Here is a 19,720-nt window from a genome sequence, read left to right on the forward strand (position 1 = left end):
CTAGGAAACAATTTAGGAGTGCTTCAGTACCTCCAAAAATGGTCTTAAAACGCCCATGGTTTACACCAGGGGTCTCAAACTCATTTTCTTTCCGGGGCCACATTCAGCCCAATTTGATCTCAAGTGGGCCGGACCAGTAAAATAATTGCATAATAACCTATAAATACCGATAACTCCAAATTTTTGTATTTGTTTTAGTGCAAGAAACCCCATTAAATTATGAAAACACTTCCTTTTATAAACTATCCAAACAAAAAAGATGTGAATAACCTGAAAAAAATGAAATTTCTTCAGAAAAATAAGTGCAATTTTAACAATATTATGCTTAAACTTATCATTTATACATGTGCATTATGGATTGCATCTACAAAGATACTGTTGTTCGCCCATCAGTCTCAATGACAACCTTGACTTCAGTTTTTGTGGCTCCTGGAGTGGCTTGTCAGCCCTCTTTTTGCCCTGAAGTATCTGCCACAAAGACACTAAACACTGAGTAACAGGCAGAAAATTGTTAAAATTGTGCTTAATTTTCTTTAGCCATTTCAGGTTGTTCATATTTGTTCAGATTATTGACATTTTATTGTTACAGGATAGTTTGTAAATGTAAGTATTTTCATAATTTAATGTTATTTTTTACACTAAAACAAAGACAAAAATTTGACAAAGACAAAATTTTGTCATTTATAAGCAATGTATAATATTTTTTCACATCAAACCAAGAAGAACATGGAGTCGTTATTTTTTGTAGGTTTTTATGCTGTTACTTTACTTGAGATCATTTTGGTCTGTATGTGGAACCTGAACTAAAATGAGTTTGACAGCCTTGACTGTGGAATTCTTGCACTTTGCAAATTCATCCTAGGGGCCGCATTGGAACCTTTGGTGGGCCGCATTTGGCCCCCGGGCCGCATGTTTGACACCCCTGCTTTACACCATGATTGTTAACATGTTCAGTGTAATTCATGCTACGGCCCGGATTGGCCCCTTTGGCGGCCCGGATTTGGCCCGCGGGCCGCATGTTTGACACCTGTGAGTTAATATATCAGAAAATACAGAATAAATCGTGGTTTGGGGGTGAATACTGAGAGCTGCTCCGGTGTTCGGTGTCATTCATCCACCTCACCCGAAATAAATGAATTAGGTCAGACGTTATTAATCGAGCACCGAATCGCTGCCAGTGTTAGCGGTGGGATCCGTGTCCAGCTCCTCTGTGTCCGCCCAGACCTCCGCACACTTTAGGGTCTGCTTCTCCGGTGAAGAAGGCGAACAATGGCAACAACAGTGACCCTGAATACCGGCGCACAAATGCCCATTCTGGGACTGGGAACGTGGAAGGTGCGTGTGATTTGTACACCACCGTGTCTGGATAATGTTTAACTTTTAGCTGACTTAAGCTAACAGGCATGGCGGGACTAGACAGCCGTAAATAGCATAAACAGCAACACATTCGTAAGCAAAAGTTAATGTTAGGTTAAGTTGCATAAATTCTGTGTAGTTTATGCACTTGTACGAGCTTTTTGTCGTGTGTAAATGTTCTGTTTAAAGTTTGTATGACCGGTTCCATTATTACGTAACCTACCGTTTTACTGTGTTCGTGTGTGGGGTCAACTGGGGTTTTATGTTCTGTACTTTGTATCTGTAAGTTACCCAGTAGTCTGGAGTAGATGGAATTTACACTATAATAATAATTATATGTGCCATGGCTTTGAGCTAGTAAATAGAAAGAGTCAAAGTATTTACAGGATTCAGCATGACTGATATTATCCTGAATATTTAACCCTTTCATGCATACTGGTCACTACAGTGGACAATTATTCTACAGCTGTTCTCTTGTATATTCATGGATTTTATTGTTTCAGTTCCATATCAGCCAACACAGTGGATCATCCCATACACTGACATTCATACCATCAGTGTAACTTTACTGTTCTTGATAAACCTCATCTTCAGTAACATGCTTTAGTGTAAATGAATTGCTTGTTATTATTATTAGACTGTATTTGAACTACTGATGTTGTGTGGATTTGTTTCTGGTATTATTTGTTATAGGTATTATTGGTGCGAATGTGGTATACGACATTTTGTTCATGCTTTCTTATATTCTTCATTTCATAGGTCTTATGTGTCTCGTTGTGTTTTGTTTTTTGTTTTTTTTTTTTGTAGTTTTGTTTGTTTTGTTTTGTTTTCTCTCTCTTCTGCCCAGTTTACTCAGTTCTGGTTGTAGTTATTGTCACCGTTATAATTGTCTCCATGGTTGTTGCTGTTTGTATTGTTGATACTTTCTTGTGAGGGTCTTCGCCACCTTCTTTTCTCTTGTTCTCTCCCCTTCTTCTACCCCCCACCCCCCATGTCAGGTCCAGCATCAAAATGTGCTTCAACAAAACTCATAATAAACACAGTAGAATATCAAAGGGCGCTTCATATACTTCATGAAGTTACCCTTGGCAAAGCAAATTTGTTCAGCACCAAAAGGAACCAGACTACCATTCTGCTGTTAGAACACTGGACAAGACAAGTAGGAAAAAAAAAAAAAAAAATAGTGTGAGATACTCCCTGGTAAAATGTCCAAATAAAAGAGGTTACACAAGCAAAGGTGTTAGAAAAATGGGCAATGATGACTAGGAGTACAGTTAGTGTCGGCTGCTGCCTTATCGGTACAGACAGCTGCCTGTCAGCCAGCTGAGCCCATAAAAAAATAAGAAAAAAAAATATATATATATTAGACTGTATTTAACAGTTGTTTTTTTTTTAACAAAAAGTTGGATTTTTTGCGTACTATCTCCATAAAGTGATTAATAACTAGAATTAGTGCATGTTCAAATGCGACATCAGAAAACATCAGATTAGCAGAATTTAAGAAAAAAAAAAAATGTTCATAGTTTTCACAAAGTATGCCAGTAAATACATGTTTCTTTGTTTCAAAAATTAAACACGTGGTGTCCAGTTGAGTGGACATATTTGCAACTCCATGAAAAATAGGTTCATTTAAAAAAAAAAAAGTTGAATCGCATTGTTTTTTCATGCCTAAAGAGGAATAAAAACACATAGGAAAAAAATCTTGATTAGGTTCTCATAATTCATGCATGAAAGGGTTAATATTCATCTAGTTATTACATACAGTCATCTGGATACTTTAAGGACAATAGAATATGTAATTTTAACCCTTTCATGCATGAATTATGAGAACCTTTATCAAGATTTTTATTCCTCTTTAGGCATGGGGAAAACAAAAAAAAAAAAAAACAATGGGATTGACATTTTTGTATGAACCTATTTTTCACAGTTGCAAAAATGTCCACTCAACTGGACACCATGTATTTAATTTTTGAAGCAAAGAAACATGTATTTACTGATATAAAGTGTGAAAACTATGAAATAAAAATATTTATAATGCTGCTAATCTGATGTTTTCTCACATTTTAACATGCTCTAATACTAGTTATTACTCACTTCATGGACATAATATGCAAAAAGGAAAAAAAAAAAACTGTAAATAACAGTCTAATAACAATTAGCTATTGATTTACTCAAACATGTTACTGCAGACCAGGTTAATCAAGAACAGCAAAGTTACAGGAATGATAAGAATTGCAGTGTTTGTGATGATGCACAAGCGTCCAATGTGTTAGCTGATATGGAACTAAAACAACACAACCCATGAATATATAAGAGAACAGCTGTAGAATAGCTGTCCACTGTACTGACCACTATGCAGGAAAGGGTTAATAATCCTTTTTACAGTGACATTGCACCAGGAATCATGCAGGAAATAAACACAAGAGTAAATACACTAATACTGTAGACTGTATATTTTTTATTGGGTTTTATTATGTTCATAGTTCTATGTATATATTTATTTTTGCCCGTTTTCTATTAAAAGTCCATTTTTAGGTGTAGGAAAATGACAGTTTTTATTAAATGTGCATGCAGACAATTTTTATTCACTCAAAACATTAACAAATATTCAGTTGTGTTTATTGTTTAGTGTATATTGGAATATAAGTGTACAAGTGTGTATATGGCTTTATATGTAAGACTAGATGACAGTTAACCCTATAAACCACAGGTGTCAAACATGCAGCTCGGGGGCCAAATCTGGCCTGCCAAAGGGTCCAATCCGGCCCCTGGGATGAATTTGTGAAATACAAAAATTACACTGAAGATATTAACAATCAAGGATGTTCAATCTAAAATGGGTCAGACCAGTAAAATACTGTCTTAATAACCTAGAAATAAGGAAAAAAAAAGCTATCTTTTTCTTATTGTTTTAGTGTCAAAAAAGTAAAATTACACAAAAATGTTTACATTTACAGACTGGCTTTTCACAAAAAATATAACAACCTGAAATGTCTTAAGAGAAGTATGTAGTATTTTAACAATATTCTGCCTGTTATCAAATGTTTGGTATATTTGTAGATCCACTGTGATCTGCAAGTTGGGATGCACATGTATAAATGATAAACTGAGGTGTAATATTGTTAAAATTACTCTTATTTTTCTTAAGAATTTTTAGGTTGTTCACATTTGTTCATGTTATGTTCAAGTACAGTTCGTAGATGTAAACATTTTATTTACGGAATTTTACTTTTTTCACTCAAAAACATAGAGAATACTTTGGAGTTGATTATTTCCAAGTTCTTATCCTATTATTTACATTATTTTACTGGTCCGGCCCACTTTATTTCATATTAGGCTGTATGTGGCCCCTGAACTAAAATGAGTTTGACATCCCTGCTTTAAAGCCTATGCCTAAAATGGTCCCCCTGGACTTTTTTCTTCTTATTTTGACTACAAAAAGGTTAGAAAATAAACTGTGAGTCCGTTTGCCCATTTTTTCCTAGATCTTTCAAAATCTAGCAATGATTTACAATTTACTGCATGTTATAATACTGATAAAATGACTTCTTCTCCATTTTCTATACAGGCATGAGTGAAGTTACTGTAATGACCCAATAAAACCTATTAAGCACAACGTCTCAAGTTTCAGAAACTGTTGGAATTTTCCAGTCACACAAACAGTGAAAGAGTTAATTCCATTGAAACTGCATATGCACAGGGCGTGTCAGTGATGACACATCAAGTTTTAAAGAGTTAAGTTTGCTGTCAGGGCTGGCAAGATATAAGATTAGTTTGATTGATGAAAATGTAGAATAGAGGTTATCTCCGTGGAGAAACTTCTTGCTCGAGCAAATTCATAATGTATCCTCTTTGTTTTTTGAAATATGATTCATGAATGTGTTTCTCCAGTTGTTTATGCTTTATGAATATTAGTATTTATAATCAATATATTATTAGTTAAAAAAGACTGAATATTTATTTCATCTTGTTTTATCTTCACTTCATGTGGCCAGAAAACTATCAGTCAAAATCATAAATTGTGCATAACATGATTTATTTTGTTTCCCATAGTGTCTTGCTCTAATTGCAGCTAAGATTCACTAAAAACTGTGTTTTAGTGATTGATCCTACTGATTACACTGTATATGAAAATGACAAATCTCTTGTTTTGTATCAGTCTCCTCCTGGTGAAGTTGCAAATGCAGTGAAAGCAGCCATATCAGCAGGCTACAGGCACATAGATGGGGCGTTTGTGTACCAGAATGAGGCCGAGGTGGGTGAGGGAGTTCACGCCATGATCAAGGATGGTGTGGTCAAGAGAGAGGAACTTTTCATAGTTAGCAAGGTATTCCACTTTGATATTTTTCTTGTTCTTTTACAGTATGATAGCTTTTTGCAATATTTATATAACAGGTGTCATTATTTGTCCTTTTATAGCTGTGGTGCACATTCCATGAGAAGTCCCTAGTGAGGCAAGGCTGTGAGAAAACTCTTGGTGATCTAAAACTGGACTACCTAGACCTCTATTTGGTACACTGGCCCATGGGGCTCAAAGTAAGTACAGTGTAGTTTTCCCTAAATTGTGTTTGAACCAAGCATTACAAGTTCTATATATATATTTGAGAAATGTTATGTTAAATTGAAAATCCGAAAGAGTGAATGTTGTAGTAAAGCAGGTTACATCTAAAGGCTGTTGGTTTTTGTCATGTTACAGGCTGGCACTGAGCTCTTCCCTTTGGACAGTGCAGGGGAGGTAATAACTGATAACACATCCTTTCTAGAGACATGGGAGGTGAGTTAAAGCTCAAAATTTAACATTCAAAGAAAACAAATTGTTGTCAACAGGCAAACACATGGCATTTTGTCTCTTTTTTGTTTTTAGGCCATGGAGGAGCTTGTTGATGCCGGTTTGGTCAAAGCCATTGGTGTCTCCAACTTCAACAAGGACCAGATTGAAGCCATACTGAACAAGCCAGGCCTAAAATACAAACCTGCCAACAACCAGGTACACAAAGAGCTTATTTACTCTGAAAGGGGACTTCAGTGTGCGTCATACAGTACATTTGTATATCAAAGATTTACCTGGTAAACACTGGGGATGGCTACTGTGTTAAGGCTCCATATACAGCTGTGGAAAAAATGATTAGACCATCAAAAGTCATCAAAAACAATGGTTATGCAATCAAGTACTAACTCCTGTGTGTATCATGTGACTAAAACAGACAGAAAAGAAAACATGGAATGCCTAAAAGCACTGTTTTTGTCAGTACAATGCCATAGATACTGATGTAAGAACTGAAGTGATTTTGGTTATTATCAAGAAAACATGGAAAATGGTGAGATATCAGCTCTGAAATTAAACTCTTATGAGCTATTTTTGTTGTTATCATTATATTCATCCAAACCAGTGTACCTTCAATTCTACCAGGCATTGAAATGAACAAGAAACTGAAGAAAACAAGGGGTGGTCTAATAATTTTTTCCACGACTGTATATGCAGCCCTTTTTATGTAATATGTCATGGCCAGCTCTCAGACTACTAAACAGCAGGAAAACTGATTTCAAGAAGGCCAAGAGACCATAATGCTATTATCTGTCCCCTCCTATCAAGTCTGAGAAATAAGTGTCCTGTTAATCCGTAATGGGCCACAGCAGTTCCCCTCAGGCAAGACCAGTTACGTGTGGTGACCTTATATCTTTCCTGTTTCCATGATCCATTGTTCACCATCAGTGTCTTGTTTGGTCTGATTTTGTTGTGTATATTACATTACAGCACCATCCTCCTTCTTCTCTATATTACCACACACACCAAGACAGTCCAAAGTTGGAAATAAAGCAAGAAATGAAGTTAATATCAGTTTATCTGTTAAATTAAATGCACAGATACAGTCTTGAATGTATGCCCTGTACAAAGCCAGTGATGTCTCTTCATTCAGATCACTTTTACAAATGTAAAGATGGAATACACAAACCAAAATACATCATTTCAGACTGTGAGCTGCCATTAATAGATGCTCAGCTCAAGAACTGGTTTCTGCTGTGCTCCTCAAGTACTGTGGTTATGTCCTGCTAGGTGGAGTGCCACCCGTACCTGACTCAGGAGAAGCTAATCAACTACTGTCACTCTCAGGGCATCTCTGTGACGGCTTACAGCCCCCTGGGCTCCCCTGATAGACCCTGGTCAGTAAACCTAATCTTTATTCTGATATAAAGGGTAAAAAGTGAGTAATATTCAATGAAAAAGGGCTCATGCTTACTCATTCACTACCAGAAAGTAGGTCACACTTGACTAAATTCCACTTTTTTATTCTCATGTGTTGTCACATATTACTGTGGTGAGTTTCAACTTGTGACTATTGTTCCTCTTTGTGCAGTTTGTCTGTGTGCGGTACATGTTGTCATGATTTGTATTGAGTAATTATCCATGCTGGTTTTACACTGGTCAGTAAAAATCTTGTTGACAGTAATACACTAAGGTTGCTCAACCCTGGACCTCAAGAGCTACTTATCCTGCATCCTGCATGTTTTAGATGTTTCCCTCTTCCAACACACCTGACGGTTGTTATCAGGCTTCTGCAGAGCTTGTCAGTAGGCTTATTATTTGAATCAGGTGTGTTGGAAGAATGTATACCAGAGTTGGGCACCTGTGGTATACACATTATTTTGTCGATATCCTGATTGTCATCACCTACAGCAGTGTGTAATGGAGGATGTATGTCAAATTTACAGGGCTAAACCAGAAGATCCCTCACTGTTGGAGGATCCTAACATCAAGGCCATTGCTGAGAAACATAAGAAGACGTCTGCTCAGGTAGAAGTCACATTTAAGTGGCTGCAGTCAAAATAAGATGGTACTAGAGTTTAGCAAAGCTTAGTTTAATTGTCTGAAGAAAACAATAACTTTTTTTTTTTTTTTTTTTTTTTTACATTTTTCCCTCTTGTTTTTGGCTTGTTTTTTTATATTTGAAATAAAAAATAAATAAGAGGCTAATAGGCTCTGGTTTATTCTAATTTAGTAGCGGGACTGTGAAAAAAAAAAAGCTAAATATTACTTTGACTGTAGATACTATGACTACTGATCACGTTTGCTTATTACTCTCCTAGGTCCTGATCCGATTCCACATTCAGAGGAATGTGATTGTGATCCCCAAGTCAATCACACCTCACCGCATTCAGGAGAATTTCCAAGTAATGAGCTGAGAAATAGTTCAGATTTTTGTGAGATTAGCCAGTAATCTCCTTTTATTTACACTCCTTTTGGCTCATGCTTAAACACAGTTGTTTGGATCTTTGCAGGTGTTTGACTTTGAACTAAGTGAGGAGGACATGAAGATGATTTTAGGATTTAACAGAAACTGGAGAGTCTGTCCTATGCAATGGTGAGCTTGTATATCTGAATACAACTTTGTCTGTTACATTGTAAGATGACATTGTTTTACCGGGACCCTTGTTTCTAATTTCCTTTTTCTTTTTTCCTATTTTTAGGAGTACAAAGCACAAGGATTATCCATTCAACACTGAATTCTGAAGTGAACAATGAACATGTTTGCAGTAGGGGCTAGAATTTGCTTCTTTGCAGTTTCGACTCCTTCTCCTCTTGCTATAAGGAGCATTTTTCTTTGTTGCTGTGGCCTTTCATCAGATTTTCGCTGATATGTTTAGTGGAGAAATGTGTGTTACCAGTATGGTCTATATACCTCTACACTTTCACTCGCACTCTAAAAGTCAAGACACAGTCTTGCTCATATTTAAACAGCCCACTGAATATGTGGAAGAATACACTTTTTTGTCGCCACGTCATGTACATTTTACTCTTTGTGTACTTATGCCAGCAAAGACATTGAGTTACTGAGCAAACTGTGTACATTGTAGCTTCATTAGGTCAATATTGGGGTGTAACAATAGATAAACTGTGTTACATAGAATCACAAGAAAACTGCCAACAGTACTTGAAGCCAAAATAAACTGAAGAAAATCAGCACATTAAAGAATTAAGCAAAGATGGTACAGCCAGGGAAGAGTTGGATATTAAAGCACTCCTCATTCATTTTGTCTGTCATAGTAATTTAGCATAATAATGTCTGAAATCCAAATATTAACTACATTTGCCCTGTGATGACAAAGCACTCCTCAGTGTTCTATACAAGTCATTTATGTGTGTGATCATGTGTTGTGGGTCTGCTGAGTGGCTTTCACTTCCCATGTTTTTGTAAGGTTTTCTTTTTTTCTCTCTTAAGATGAACAATAAAGTCTTCTGGAAAAAAAAAGTTGCTGCAAGTTTCCTGCACAAATGAGCAGTAATAGGACTTCTTCAGAGTGAACTATGCCTCTGAGTGACCACTAGAGGGCAGAAAACCCAACAGCATCAGATGAGTCAGCGGCCCTCAAAAGGGTACTGTTTTTGGTTTAGCAGCAAAAGTGTTGATTCAGTTCATACCAAATTGGGTTTATAGATTGCCAGTGACCCAGAATAGATGTCATTAATTTTGGGAATGGTAGGTCAAACTTCAAATTTTTTATTAATTAAAAATTAAAAATCCCAATTATAATTCATGAAATTTCAAATGTCTATAAAAACATCAATTTTGTTTCCATTTACTTCAAACTTGGCACATATATAGAGGCAATTGATATGTTGACATCATCACACGCGTAGACATGCTGACATCAGCTGGATCAATGACAAAATAAGCTACAATACATGCTAGGGGTGGGGTTGTGCCTGGATTTTTTTTGGGATTGCCATCACTGAATGACTTTTCAGGAACACAGGGAAAGAATTTGTTCAAATTTGGCACAAACTTCGACATGAACTCAAGTATGAAGTGATAAGAATTTGGTCAAACAGGCTTTTGATCATTGTTCAAAAATATCTTTCATGTTGCATGTGTATATCAGGTTAATTTTCCAACATTTTACTTCATACTTCCAGAATGACACAGCAGTAAAAATACATTAAAACAGTCTGCTGGGAAAAAGTTGGACAGTGTGTCCACAACAAGGTCACAATCTGTTGTACCAAACAGAGCATATACGACAGTCTGATGTGATCAAAAAGAGTATTTATTAGCATGTATCATGTAGGAGACCAGTTCACAGTGCTTTACATTCAGAATGATAAGGAAAACAACTAGTGCAAACTTTAAACCATTTTTTAGCTACATAAACGTATGGTTCAGTTGAGAACATTCCACTTTAATACTTGTCCAGTTAAAGGTTACCAGCTGTGGTTAGTTAATCAGTTTCTGTCTTCATGAGTATAACTTTGCACATGGATGGAAATAAGAACAGCTCAATTAGTGATAAAAAGACAACCCAGGGTACTGTACTGTCTGATGAGTTAGTATTCGGTGTTGAAAGGAAAGTCTTTGTGTTTTGTGGCCCTGGAGGGAAAAGAAGATGAACATTAGAGTCAATAAAATTAGATTTTACATGATGATGATGATGGTGGTGGTGGTAAAATTCTCCTGGAATCTTGTCTGGAAGTCTATGGAAACTCAGAGTATATCTCTTCCTGATCTCTATTCCCTCAGATTCATCCTGGTTACTCAGAGTATATCTCTTCCTGATCTCTATTCCCTCAGATTCATCCTGGTTACTCACCATGGTAGAGGAAACCCTCTCCTGTTTTTGTTCAAACCCAGCAGGCTCTTCATGTCTTCTTCACTCAACTCAAAGTCAAACACCTGAAAGATGGAGGGGGGGGTTGCGTTTAAAACAGATACATCTTTTTTATTTTTTTGCACATATGGAAACAAAGTATGAACAAATATACATAAACCTTTTCCCACAGATTTTTCCCAAATGTCTGTTATGGAAATTTCCTTTATATAGGATGAGAAGAGAAACTGACTGATCATTGTCGACTTGTCTGTGTGTTGTCTTGTATTCTGCAGCAGAAGAAGCTAGTCTGACAGAGTAACTCATCAAAAAAAAGGTTGCTTATAGGTTTTATACAAGGTGGTTGCTGGGCAGATAGGAGGATACACAATACTATTTCTGAGAAGCCACATTGGTATTGATTTAGTGTAATGTACTGGCCCATTTCCTCTATGTCTGAACACAGTTTTGTGTTGGTTAAGCTAACGATGTCAGAAAAAGTTCATAACCTCTACCTACATGCAGCATCTGCAAAACAGTCTTACAAAGGTAAACATGTAAAATTTTCCATTACACCACCTATGTTCTTTCCCAAGATTATTACTTCTGTTTGTGCTCTCAGAGTGCTTTTCTAGTTACAACATTTGTTTATCACAACAAATACATGCAGCTTATGAAGTTTCTAGATTTCAACACCTGGAAGTTTTCCTTGACGCGACTGGGTGTAACGGATTTAGCAATGACAATCACATTCCTCTGGATATGGAACCGGATGAGAACCTAAAGGAAACATACATCATATTTCCATTAGTAACTTTAAAGTATTTGCATTGGCAGCATGAAGTATTTTCAGTTCATGAACACACAATACTGTACTGTTTCCCACTGATCAGACTTGAACAAACCCTGTGATCCAGCATTGATGAAAACACCTCTGCTCTTGAGCCTCTATTGTGTAACTTTTGTAACTAATGGATGAAATGTACAAATAGGCCTGGTATACAATACGAGGTCCACCCACCTTGTTAGCAAAATGACCAAAATCCATCTCACTGGCTAACTCATAATTGTGTGTACACTGGGTTCTGATAATGCTGGTTAAGGTTTTGCTGTTTGTATAGCGATCATGCATACTGCACACCCACTACAGACCCTACATAGTTTAAAGCAGACTTCAAACTTAAATACACTGCCATCAACACATGAGCAACTTTCATGCATAGATCTATCAGTATGTAGTAAACACAGCTTGAAAAATATTCTACCTCATTTTAACCTGCTACAGGTCAGGGTGTCTGTGGAATATTATTGTTGTTATTTTGATTCAGCTTTTTAGAAGTGAAACCAAAGTTAATGCCAACTGTGAAAGAAGCCTTACAGAAACAACCAGGTACTCAATGATAGTCTAACACTGTGGTTTCCAACCTTTTTTTGGCTTGTGACCCCATTTTAACATCACAAGTTTCTGGTGACCCCAAACATTCAAAACAGACATTTTTCTCTTGGAGATGTATTAGTGGGGCCAGGAGGGTGAAGAAATTTTTCCATTCTCTGTTCGGTCTGGTTTTCTGACTGCAGCTGTGGGTTGCAGGTTGAAGCGTAGTAACGTATGCAGTTATATGATATACCCTCTCAGATATTATATCCTACATTTTATTTGAACTTAATTTTTATAAGAAAAATGTGTGGTGTTTTAATTTTATTGAAATATATTTAATTGAATCATTGAAAAATATTTTTATTAGTAATTTTTTTTTTTTTTTTTAATCAATTAATAGAAATTTCAGGCGACCCCAAATGAATTCCAGGCGACCCCACGTGGGGTCCCATCTCTAAGGTTGAAAAACACTGGTGTAACAGGATGCAACACAACAAGGTTTGTTCAGCTGTAGCTTATTCATTTTCATGCCTAAATGTTCATTCAGTTTTGGGCAGTGAATACCAGACATAGTAAGAATTTTCAGTTTTAGTGATGGCATCCCATGCTCTTTTTAGAATAACACATCACCTACTGTGCTAAATTATTTTATGTCATTAGGGTCATTTCCTCACAAACTTCAGATATATAATCCAGTGTGGATTGTGTAAGGTTTCTTCTTACCTGAGCTGCAGTCTTGTTGTACTTTTTAGCAATGGCCTTGATCTTGGGTTCATCAAGCAAGGAGGGTTCTTCAGCTGTAGCCCTTTTGTTTGTAAATAAAAACAACATATGATGATTATATGTTCTTTACATCTGAAGCTATTCAACTCTGTTACACAGGAAACCCTGCTCCTCACCAAGGTCTGTCCGGGGATCCCAGTGGACTGTAAGCAGTCACAGAGATGCCCTTTGAGTGGCAGTAGTTGATCAGCTTCTCCTGACACAGGTACGGATGACACTCAATCTGGAGGAACACCAAAATGAACATGTAATTTAACCCATGAAGGCCCAAACATCCACAGACGACCAAAAGCATCTACTGATGTAAATGTTTAATACCTGTTGATCCACTAATCCTAACAATACATGGAAATAATTGGTGTAAAATGCAGTTTGTCATCTTGTTATGGTTATCGGATATGACCAAGTTGGATGTTCAGAGGTTCCGTAGTTACCATGGAAACATCGTCATCTTTAACAACATTGATTCACCAGTCTTATCCCACATCATAACAGCAGAATGGTAGTCTGGCTGCCTTTTGGTGCTGAACAAATTTGCTTTGCCAAAGGAAACTTCATAAAGTATATTCTGCTATCTTTATTTTGACTTTTGTTGAACCACATTTTGATGCCTGACCTGACATGAAGGAACAGGGGGAAGGAAAAGAAAGGGGGAGAAGCGAAGGAAAGAGTGAAGGGGGGAGAAAAAGGAAGAAGAAGATGGCGAAGACCGTCTCAAGAAAATATCAACAGTACTAACAATAACAACCATGGTGATAATTATAATGGTAACAATAACTAGAACCAGAATGGAGTAAACTGGGCCTGAAAAAAAGGAAGAAATTATTAAATGGTTTATGTTCAGTTGATGATAGATTTGACCGAAAAAGTCACTTTTAATCAGTTTACTCTGTTTCTTATAAAATAACCTTCAACCTTAGTCTACAGGATCATAGAAATAAATATAGGAAAATACCTGATTTACCCTGAAAAATACTAAATAAAGAAGATGATATTGTAATAAATGGTGATGAATCACTTAGGAAAGGTTAAATTGATTTGGGTAGCACTGGGTCTTTATGGGTTAAATGCACTGTACTTATTTACAGCCTTTACACCCTTATGTAAGATTAGATTAGATGAGACATTATTGATCCAACAACAGGGAAAATCAATGGTCAGTAATCGTGTTCTGCTTTACCTGGTTGTTGGCAGGTTTGTACTTGAGGCCTGGTTTGTTGAGAATGGCCTCAGTCTGGTCCTTGTTGAAGTTGGAGATGCCAATAGCCTTGACCAATCCAGCATCTACAAGCTCTTCCATGGCCTGTGGGAGTTATTACATATGATATTAATTATGCATGTGACTTTTACGCGCCACAAATTTCTCCAACGTATGATACAATATGATACATTTTATTGTCCCCTTAGTCCCCAAAGTCTATAATCAACAGGCAATGAAACCAGATGCAAAAATAGATTTAATTAAATCAAGTGCAATGATAAAAACAAAGATACTCAGTTAAATGAATAACAATACATGTAAATGTTGCGACCTAGAAATATTGTAATAATTTCCATGTCATTAATCTGTGAAAAGATAAGCTTCTAGTAAGGAGTATGTTCTTATTTCATTGTATATTTATTTTGGGACATTTTCTGTGAATTTTTCTTGTTTTTGCTATTGTCAAAAGGTTAGAGTTCATATGAGTTTGTGATGTCATCAGTGAGCATGAGTGAGAAGAAAAAAAAGAGAGCTGCATTGAAGAAAATGTGTGTTAGTGGCTGAAATGAGAAATCTAATGTAAACTCCAACACCGAACTGTGAGTAATGAAGTTGCCAGAAGGAGAACGAAGTCGTGTCTCTTTGAGGGTGCAATATAAACATGACACCATTGCACAACCAAACAGCTCTATACAACAACTGTCAAAGCACAAGCTGAAGCATGTAATTTTTGTACTTAAAAAGTTAGAATTACCTCCCAAGTGTCCAGGAAGTTGCTGCCATCTGGAAATACCTGGCCTTCTTCATCCAAGGGGAAAATCTCATCGCCTGGCTGCCGGGGGAAAAAATATACATTTAAGTCTGACTATGTATCGTCATGGTCAATCTTTACACCACAGTAAGAGCCCAGCAGTATGAATAGTTTTGCTTTAAAGTCATATTAGAGGCTTTAGAAGACAAGAGTCTGAAAGTAGCTGAAACTTTTCCATAAATAATTATCTGGGGCCAAGTTTGCTCAGTCAGCTGAAAGAGATCAAAGGCTGAATTTGACCAGAGTCTTTCATGACATTAGTTTTAAAAGTCTAACTAGGACACTGTTATCTGAACCTTGATGCCAATGGGGAAGTGCATGAGGTACAGGTCCAGGTAGTCCAGTTTCAGGTCACTGAGCGTCTTCTCACAAGCTTTCCTCACCAGGGATGGAACATGGAAGGTACACCACAACTATGAAAAACAAAGGTAGTGTTTACAAAGGCCTAAGAAGCACTGAATGTTATGATAGTACACTGATGGAGCTGTTTTACATCAAGAAAAACACATAAAATTGTAAAATATGGAGTTTGCCTGACTTGCACAGTTTGGACTACCTTTTAAACACAGTATTATGTGTCCCTCGTACCCTGTCCTTACTGAGCAACTAACACAGTATAGAGCAGTGATTCCCAACCTTTTTTGGCTCGTGACCCCATTTTAACATGACAAATTTCTGTTGACCCCAGACATTCAAAACAAAGACTTTTTTTTTTTTTTTTTTTTGTTAAAATGAATTTGTTTGTGATCATGTAATAGTTTGCTATACTATGTTACAAATAAACATTAATTTTAGATGATATTTAGTCTATATAATGTATATTATTATGGACGGAGGCAGAAAAGCCAGGTGTAGATTACTGTGTAAAGTGAGAATTTGATTTTCCTTGGTCAGGATATGTACAGTCAGTCCAGCTTGGATTTACAAGGCTGACAATTAATACTGAACAAACAAGAACTCAAACTATGAATTATGAAAGAGCTGCAGCATCTGAAACCAGCTTCACAGTTTATCATGTCTTTTATTTACTGTGATTGTCTCTCTCCACTCACCATATATTTTTAATTAGTAAGTTTGGTTTTTTTATCACTTACTAGAAATTTTAGGTGACCCCATTCGAATTCCCGGTGACCCCACATGGGTCCCGAACCCAAGGTTGAAAAACAGTGATGTAGAGCAAGAACTCCCACTGAATATTATCGGCTTTGATAGTGTAGTGACTATTTCTCATCAAATCTAAACCACCTTATGAGTGACTGAATTTAAGACTTTAACATAACTCAAATAACCACTAGATGCACCATGGGTTTGTGGTTTATGCAGTCAAAAACACAATGTCCATTCCATAGATGTATTTCAGGTGTTTTATTCTCAGGTTTTGCAGGCAAACAACAATTAAGGCCTGTTTGCTGCCTCTCCTGCTCATCCTGTCATCCTGGCTGACTGACCAACTGACTGACTGATAAAAAAAATCATAGGCCCACCCAGGTGCATGCTGGTCTCCCTTGGTGCTGCCTATTTACACCCAGGTGCCCATGGTCTAAACCAATTAAAAAAAAAAAAAAAGGTGCAAATGCTAAAGAATGAAAGCAATAACCAGGAAAGTAAAAAAGAAATATTCTTTTTTTTTTTTTCCTCAACCTGCCACCACCACCCCTCTTCGGAGGACAACTTTATTTTTAATTACAGCTCAAGTTTATGTAACAGTCTCCAACTTCATATTTACATGTTCATCCATTCCTTGCTTGTATACATATCCATAGAGGGAGTGCTCATATAGCTCAAAGTGTACAGAGGCAGAAAATATATTCTAAATATTAAACAAACGAAAAAGCAAACAATCACAAATAAACAATTAGCAAAAAATACTAAATTAATAAACAAAAAACTAAATAGACAAATAGCTCCTACTGGTATTTTACTATACCTTACTGACGATGAACAAATCCTCCCTCTTCACCACTCCCTCTTGAATCATGGCACCAATACCAGCCCCGACCTCTTCTTCATTCTGGTATACATATGCACCATCGATGTGCCTGTAACCAGCACCTATCGCCACCTTAACAGCCTCAGTGACTTTTCCTGGTTCTGACTTTTGAGGTAAAAAAAAAAAGACAAATAAGCATCAGTACTGTTTGTGGCAGAAACCATCTTTGCATGTTATTTGGCTTTATATACATCAATGAGTTCATTCTTTGTAAAGAAGAAATCAAAGTAAAGCACACATTGTCATCGACTGTATTATGAGTGTAGTAAAACATTATTTACCCTCCTGTAGCAGTATCAGTTCATGCTGCAGTCAGACACAGTTTATTGTATAGTAATAAACCTATTAATTTTCCAGATATTGTAGATGAAGTGATTAATTACATGAAAAACATAGATCTATCCCATAGTCAGAAACAAACATATTTAGAGATGTATTGTCAGTCTATCGATTTTAAACAGTTTCCTTCCTATGGTCAAGGTTATGACAGCTGGGACCTGTTTCTGCAAGAGCAAAACTACAAGAAGAAGAGGTAGAAAAGAGAGAAATATGGCTCACCCTCCATGTTCCTAAACCCAAAATAGGCATTTTGGCTCCATTGTTGAGTGTAACAGAGGGAATCATGATGTAAATCTTCTGTTTGGTCGAGAAGAGAGACTCAACAGTCAGCTGCAACCAAAAGGCTTTTAAACTCACAAAACAATGCCGTTTGTTGGAGGCGGGGTTAGTGGCCGGAAAGAAAAAAAAAAAAGAGAAAGTGTTTCTGGGTCTGATTAGTCATGACTGCTCAGCATTTTACAAACCCAGACCTTGCAAATATTATTGGAAACATGCTCCAGGCACATACTGAAGGAAGAATAGAAGCAGTTGGCATGGTTTTACAATGTACTCTGGTTAAATGCATTCACTCTGATTTTTACAATTCCAAACATTTCTTGTGAATCTTTATTCTCTAGTGGTTCAGTTAATACACTACTTTTATTTTGATCATGTGAAATTGTATTACATACCCTAAGTTCATGGTTTCTTTAACAGTGTTCTTCACAAAATTGGAATAAATTAATACTGTATAGCGACTCAGATAAACCAAATACCTCAAGTACAGCTTTGCTCTAACATTTCTACCTTTTTGTGTGCTGTTTCAAGTATATCGTCTAAACTACACTACTATAATAACTACTGTATAAAACACATTTTACAGTTTAAGTAGGAATAGTGCTCATAGTAATCCTCTAGAAGACAAAACTGTCATACAAGTGTCAATTGTTTTAAAAATCTGGCAAAATTTGGAGGCTTGCTAAGGTCAGGTGGTCTTCAGTGTCAGTCAAAGTGTCTTGCACATTTTAAAACTGCCAGCACAAAGAAACAACTGCTGTGATCATCACCACAGTGAGTCTATTGTCTGTTTTGATTTGTACCAGGCACACTACCTGTATCTAACCTCAGAACCTGTATTCCACACATTTTGCACTTCACACTGCCATTTTATGGACTGTTATGGTTGTTGTGGACCGGTGGTTGTTCAACAGCAACTGAATATATTTGTTAAATATGGTATACTTTGTTGTGTTTTCTTACACACTACTGACTCTGCATATACTTACTGTGCATAGAACAACTGAAAAGGTTCAATCTGCACTGTGCTCTTTTACTTTATTTTAACTGATTATTATTTATGTTTTATTGATTATGTTTTAATTGTAATTGTGTGTTTTTAACCTGCCTCTTTTCCATTTTTGTAAAGCACTGTGAATTGCCCTGTGTATGAATAGTGCTATACAAATAAACTTACCTTGCCTTGCCTCTGATCTTTTTTAATCCTGCCCTAGACAAATAACCCATAGTATGATAAAACTAATAACAAGTAAAACAAGTAGAACAAGTAAAACTAAACATTTGGAGAAATGACCCTTGTGTAGACTCAGCAGATTAGATAATGAAGCCAGTGAGAGATTGGAATTGAATAGATCCAGCATTGATTAACCACAGTATTAAGACAACTATTAAAAGCCTTGTAGTATGCCGTGAAATTTTAAAGGCCTCTGATAATGCTTTGGGTGTAAAGTTACAGGTTGATAAGACTTCAGCGGTGACTAGGTTGACCTGACATTAAGGTTACCTGGTACAGCTGGTGACAGTCAGTGAGTCAAAGGGTAAAGTCAAGAAGGAGAGAAGTGGTGAGACTGTCAGCAGAGAGTGAGGAGTTTATAGTCAGGGAGCCAAAGTATCAAAAGCTCAATAAAATGGGTTGAACCTGACATGGTCTGCCATACTTTTTATTTGTGGGTTTTTTTTGTTAATTTTGATCCTAAGGACCAATAATTGGAGGGTCTGCTCTACTGGAAATATCGTAAAAAGAAATTGTAGCCTTGTTAGTGTATGTACCCCTCATTTTTTGATAAAAAATTTTGAAAAATGAAAATATTTCGTCAGTCCTCAATGGGCTGGGTAAGCTGTCAATAAATGCATTCAGGATGCAAAAAACACATATGGTGACAACCTTCAATGAAAAAATAATTCTTAAAACATATTTCTGCATGATTTTGGCTCAATTTAATGCAAAAAAATAAGGCGTTTTCTCACTTTTATCCAATATTTTTTTAACTTTACTTCATTGGC

General features: G+C 36.5%; 2 protein-coding genes across 2 annotated transcripts; one reads left to right on the forward strand and one right to left on the reverse strand.

Moving 5' to 3' along the window:
• Nucleotides 1–1,162: 1,162 nt before the first annotated feature.
• On the forward strand, nt 1,163–9,596 carry LOC115430547 (aldo-keto reductase family 1 member B1-like). Its single transcript, XM_030150621.1, has 10 exons — nt 1,163–1,335; nt 5,516–5,683; nt 5,776–5,892; nt 6,053–6,130; nt 6,221–6,343; nt 7,412–7,518; nt 8,068–8,149; nt 8,443–8,526; nt 8,635–8,717; nt 8,824–9,596. Exons 1-10 carry the CDS (start codon nt 1,270–1,272, stop codon nt 8,864–8,866), a joined length of 951 nt encoding a protein of 316 aa, XP_030006481.1. The 5' UTR covers nt 1,163–1,269; the 3' UTR covers nt 8,867–9,596.
• A 789-nt stretch (nt 9,597–10,385) lies between these two features.
• Nucleotides 10,386–17,821, reverse strand: LOC115430808 (aldo-keto reductase family 1 member B1-like). The gene is made up of 10 exons (XM_030151042.1): nt 17,660–17,821; nt 17,039–17,206; nt 15,408–15,524; nt 15,055–15,132; nt 14,280–14,402; nt 13,216–13,322; nt 13,040–13,121; nt 11,635–11,718; nt 10,942–11,024; nt 10,386–10,721 (listed from the first exon to the last, which is right to left on the reverse strand). Exons 1-10 carry the CDS (start codon nt 17,723–17,725, stop codon nt 10,679–10,681), a joined length of 951 nt encoding a protein of 316 aa, XP_030006902.1. The 5' UTR covers nt 17,726–17,821; the 3' UTR covers nt 10,386–10,678.
• Between the last annotated feature and the right edge of the window lie 1,899 nt (nt 17,822–19,720).

The sequence above is a fragment of the Sphaeramia orbicularis genome, chromosome 12 (genome assembly GCF_902148855.1).
Source record: "Sphaeramia orbicularis chromosome 12, fSphaOr1.1, whole genome shotgun sequence".
Classification (NCBI taxonomy): domain Eukaryota; kingdom Metazoa; phylum Chordata; class Actinopteri; order Kurtiformes; family Apogonidae; genus Sphaeramia; species Sphaeramia orbicularis.